The following is a 5,380-nucleotide window of genomic DNA, read 5'->3' as shown; positions in this document are numbered from 1 at the left end:
AGAGAGGCAAATCTTTTGATTGGCCAAATCCAGGGATCTCACTGCAATCCCCAGTTAATGAGATATTCTCTTCATATGGATAAGGAAGGTTGTTTGACACATTTTCCCCACCAAGGTCCTCTTGCCCATGATTTTGAACACCACTGAAAGAGGGCGTAAGACCATTTAGTGTACCCAGTGGGTCATGCATTTTTGAAATAATCGTTTCCATATGATAGTCCATGCATGTACGTGAATTATAGAAGATTTTAAAAATAAATATATAACTTCTATAATCACAAAACATTTTCATTCATTGCGCGCGCCATACCGTAGCACCACTGTTACCCTTATCATTTCATTCGTAGTCCCTGGGCGACCCCTGGGAAGTAATCATTCATTCATTCATCATTAACTAGATGGGACCCCGGGACGAACCCATGTCAGCTACACCATCTAGCCGGATTAAGGGCGAACCCAAAATCCTCATTTCGTCTATAAGGCTCATGGGGATCAATCCACTACCTTAAGACCGTGCGCACAACTTTTAATAGGCGTGTTAGACCCATTAAAAGCCACAATTGCTAACATAAGAGCATTAAACAGTGGGAGAACGTGAAAACATTTTATGGACATACCACATTTCATCTAATAATATGAGAGCTTAATAACTCAAACATACTTTGGAAAATATAACCCACCTTATCAAAGATGCAATCAACTTGAAATGTGAATGAGTGTCACGAGCTCAACCTTATTGTATGTACCTAACAATAAGTATTTCCTTTCTTATTCACATAAATAAATCTCTAATATTTAATTAGCATAAAATAATTATTAACAACTAACTAACTATATATATATACACGTGCAAGTGTGTGCATGCATGTGTATTAATTACTAATATGTAAATATGTACATATCTACCTAATATAATTCTACGTATATGTGTGTGCATGAAAATCCTATTATATGTAAGTAATACTTGAAATTAATATTATACCTTAACTTAGTTGTTGGTCTGACACCTTTTGATATATTAGTGTATTATGATTTGTGTGATTTATTTACAAAATCAATCGATCCTATATATAGAGGAAAATTATAGGTATGATTAGTCATTACTATAGACTACTTTATAGACTACTAGCTTAGCTTACTTAGTTTGAGATTTTTTTTTACACGTATATTGTCATTTTTTTATTAACTAGAGATTATCTCTTTAGTATGGATATATATGCAATACGTAGGATTATCACTTTAGACATATATTTACGTCTATATGCTATAAATATTTATACGTATATTGGATCACTAATGATAAAAATAATTATGTATTTATTATATAATATATATTCTAAACAGAATTTTAGGTAAAAGATCTTTAGGAGAAAAATAATATGACAATGCAATGTAGTTGAGCTCATATTGTGACAAATGACGATGCTTAAAGAAATGTCAATGAAATTTTAAAATATAATGAGAAGTGAGTAACCACACATTATGCTGAGATCTAATTTATTCTAGGCTCAAATAAATTCTAAATAAATTCTACCAAATAATCTAATATTATCTTATGGAAAATCGGGGTGTTACACATCATCATCTCAACAAGTAGACAATACAAAGATGAACGGTTGATCGAAGTTACAATACATAAGGAACCAAATCTACGCCAAAAAACCAAATCTACGTCCAAGAAACCAAATCTACGCCAAAAATCACCATTTAAATACAATAATATCATGGAATTCACACCACTCACTATTGCAATGTATTATTTCGACTGAGACAATACTAACACCCTATTAAGCATAACTCAATTCAGTGCTGCAGTCAGTGACAACATATTACATCTAAGCAATCAAAACACAAGAACTTGTTTTTAGCTTTCAACATGTCTAGCAACCTTTTTCACCAAATAGGATGAAAAGCTTGGGCAATGAGTCACGGCCATTTTTCGTAGATCCGGCCATTTTCTTGCTAGCCCATCGCCTCAACACCAAACTTAGTCCCTCTCCTGATACATCAGTAGCTGAACTGTAAACAGGAGTGTTGGAGATCAGATCCCTAATACTTAATCTTCTGCATAGAGATGCAACAGAATTTGATTCAGTTTTTCAATCTTGGTGAAGTGAAATTTGATTCATAATAGATCACTTATCAGCACTGGCACAAGAAACAAAGGATTTGTGACTTACAAACAGCAATAATCGTATATGTATAAGCACTAAAACCGAAGGTTTCATCATTCGCTTTGATGAGTGAGCCCAAGGAGGCTCCGACAATCAACAGGATCAGATAATCTACTGCTTGTGTTTTTACCTCTCGCAGTCGCTGCATACCAACCTTGTGAAATTAATTAGATAGAAAAAAGAGAGTGAATTTCATGGAGATAAACATTTATTTAAGAGGTAAACAGAAAACACAATTTTAGAGCATCAATAGTTTTCAGGTACAACATAAACAAACAATATTATCGAAGCCAGTCCTCATCCTCCTTAAGCATGGCTAAATGAAAAGTTTTTGAAAGCATAAATGAAGGTTTTTAACCAACCTTAGCAATTGGCACTTCAATTGTGTGCTTGCTTGTTGGCTTAATAGTTTCCTCTATTGCCGCATCGGCGCTCGTGAATCCCTCCTCGCCGGCCTTGCTAAGACCGCCGTATTGACTTGCTCCGCCGCAATGTATCTAAACATAAATCCGAAAATAGGGCGTTTACTTTTTATGGATTGAAACTTTAGGATATCACGAGACCCTCGATCATTTGAGCTAATAATAATTGATTCATATTCTATTAAAAGAGATGTGAAATATGTATGTTATCAATCATGAAAAGTAAAGGCGGACTAGCAAACACAAACTTGCTCTTAGTCCTCTGAGTCAAGAATGGACTGATCATCCTATTGTAAGCAACGTACCACCATGGCACATTGATGAACACCTGCATCCATAACGATTACTCATCAACAAATTAAATCCCATAGCTACACAACTCGCAATCACAACACATACCTGTTTGGCAACGAACTCTGGATAATATCCTGCAGCAGTTGCAGGGCTTGATTTACCGCCTGCCTCAGTTCCTTCTTGAACATGAACAACCCAGGCGAGTTCTTGAGATCAGTTACCTGCACAATCGTGCAAGCCCCCTCGGGGCTGAAATCAAGCTTCCTGATGTTCTTCTCCAAGAACTGAATGTAGAACCTCAAAAACTTCTCCAAGAAATCAATCGACACCATCAGTTAGCCTTTAACTATTTGCATGAAGAAATTGGGAAATTTGAAACTCAGCTAGCACTAGTATTATCATTTCAGATTGTGATGAGACAAGTCACTATTCATTGCACATAAAAGTGAAAACACAAACAAACAAGAATAACTAATATCTGAGGCATATATAATTTCCAGAAAACTGAGATATAATCGCATTGTTGAGATCAAAAAACGAAATTACGAAGAAGACGAGGGCATAAATCCTTGTTGACGAACCTGAGGTATTAAAATCCGATGGAATTGGATATAAAACATCCAATTACTCCTCAATTTGAGAAAGAAAGAAAAGTGGTCTGCCCGTATCTGCTTTGACCGGGGAAGAGAGAGAGAGACAGAGATTGATATAGAATTCGACCGGATCTGCTTTGACCGGACTGCCCAGCCGGATCTACACTGGATCTGCCCAGCTGCTGCAGCCACCCACCGCCGTCCGACCCCACGCCACCCACCGCCGTCCGACCCCATCCTCTATTGCCCGCGCCAGATCTGCCGTTCAGTGGGTAGCTCACGGCCGCGCCAGATCTGCCCAGCCGCTGCAATGACTCCGGCGAGGCGAATTGGAATTCAGGGGTGGGGCGGACTCGAATTCAGGTGTACAGAGGAGGCGCTGATGTAGGCGAACGGAGGGGGAGGCTTCCGAGGGAGCGTCGAACCAGGGAGGCGGCGAGTCGGACCGGGGAATGCGGAGCGTCGGACTGGTGGAGGCGGTGCGGCGGAGTCAAATGTGCCGAGCCAGAAGAGCGTCTTCTTCCCCGGCGAGTCAGCAGTGGCGTAGCAACGCTGCCGCGTGCGTAGCTCCCTCCGTCTCAGAACAGCAGTGTAGCGGTGGTGGTGGGCGGCAACTGTGGAGCGGCGGCGAGGACGAGAAGGAGAGGGAGAGAGAGAGAGAGAGACCTGAATGTGAAGAGAGAGAGAGAGGAGAGAAAGAGAGAAATGAGTGGTCATTTTTTTAAATTTTAAAGTAAGGGGTATTTCTGTCTTTTCAATCAAAAAGTGGACAGATTTTATTATTTTTATCTTAGTGGACAATTTTTATCTTTACAATATGAAAATGGATAGTTTTATATATTAACTCTTTAGTTTAAATTTGCGTAACTATTTTATACTAAAAAATAGATTTACTCCGAAACATAAAGCAACTTGTAACATCAAACAATTAAATAACTGAGTAGACAATTTATCTTTATTATTATTATTATTATTATTATTATTATTATTATTATTATTATTATTATTATTATTATTATTATTATTATTATTATTATTATTATTATTATTATTATTATTCCAATTTCCTCCAATAACTGAGGTGCAAACGACGGTGTAGGTGAATTAGAGGTGATTTCTATGGTCTGGGAAAAGAGGAAATTTACGGCTCAAGATGTGGGTGGCGCAGCTAATTTTTTGTGTGTAAACCCTAAATTGAGTAGAGATGTGTATTTATAGTATGATTATTATTTAAATGGGCTATTAGCATGTGGCCCATGTGGGCTTTAAGTGTGCGGCCCAATGGATCTTTATCGTATGATTTATAATTAATGTATAATTTCTTTGTGTAGGAGTTTATGATCTTAATATAAATTATGAAGTTATTGAGTCAATTCCACAAATCACGCGAGTAATTAAACCATTTTTCTTACTTTATTATTTTATTTCATTATTTAATCTATTTGGCATAATTTTTGGTCTATATAAAATTATGGGTTAAGTATCAATTTAGCCCCTAACGTAGAGGCCCCTGTAGCCAATACAACCCTATGCGCAGGGGTGTCTCAACTAAACCCCTAAGGTCCATGTTTTGCGTCAAGTAGACCCCTCCGTCTAACGGAGAGTTAACTCCGTCTGAATTTTAATTTTTTTTTAATTTTTTTATTGCGTGGGGCCCACCAGTAAGGGCAAAACATGGACCTCATTTTCTCCCTCTCGGTCTCCCTCCTGCTGCCGCCTCCAGACGGCAGCGCTGCCACCGGAGCCGACGGCCCTGCCTCCTCTCCCTTTCCCCTTCTTCCTATCTCCCTTCTTCCCTCATCTCTCGCCCCCTTCGACCTCTCTCTCTCTCTCTCGTTCTCCCTCTGTTTTCTCCTCACCACAGCTGCGCCCAGCCGCCACTGCCTCCTTCTCCGGC

The 5,380-nt window shown here is 38.6% G+C and overlaps 2 protein-coding genes across 4 annotated transcripts; both read right to left on the bottom strand.

Moving 5' to 3' along the window:
• Positions 1 to 1,571: 1,571 nt before the first annotated feature.
• Positions 1,572 to 4,203, bottom strand: LOC131006815 (uncharacterized). Of its 3 annotated transcripts, none has more exons than XM_057933965.1 (4): positions 3,472 to 4,203; positions 2,537 to 2,671; positions 2,181 to 2,328; positions 1,572 to 2,019 (listed from the first exon to the last, which is right to left on the bottom strand). In XM_057933965.1, exons 1-4 carry the CDS (start codon positions 3,718 to 3,720, stop codon positions 1,988 to 1,990), a joined length of 564 nt encoding a protein of 187 aa, XP_057789948.1. In that variant the 5' UTR covers positions 3,721 to 4,203; the 3' UTR covers positions 1,572 to 1,987. The 3 variants fall into 3 exon arrangements, with proteins under 3 accessions (XP_057789948.1, XP_057789949.1, XP_057789951.1); XM_057933966.1 differs by having other exon boundaries at positions 2,181 to 2,316; positions 3,472 to 4,198; XM_057933968.1 differs by having other exon boundaries at positions 1,572 to 2,064; positions 3,472 to 4,195.
• On the bottom strand, positions 2,814 to 3,237 carry LOC131006816 (patellin-3-like). The gene is made up of 2 exons (XM_057933969.1): positions 2,996 to 3,237; positions 2,814 to 2,924 (listed from the first exon to the last, which is right to left on the bottom strand). The coding sequence occupies exons 1-2, from the start codon at positions 3,220 to 3,222 to the stop codon at positions 2,879 to 2,881; spliced, it is 273 nt and encodes a 90-aa protein (XP_057789952.1). The 5' UTR covers positions 3,223 to 3,237; the 3' UTR covers positions 2,814 to 2,878.
• Positions 4,204 to 5,380: the final 1,177 nt, after the last annotated feature.

Source organism: Salvia miltiorrhiza, chromosome 1, assembly GCF_028751815.1.
Source record: "Salvia miltiorrhiza cultivar Shanhuang (shh) chromosome 1, IMPLAD_Smil_shh, whole genome shotgun sequence".
NCBI classification, from domain to species: Eukaryota; Viridiplantae; Streptophyta; class Magnoliopsida; order Lamiales; family Lamiaceae; genus Salvia; species Salvia miltiorrhiza.
This window is presented reverse-complemented; position numbering and strand designations above follow the sequence as displayed.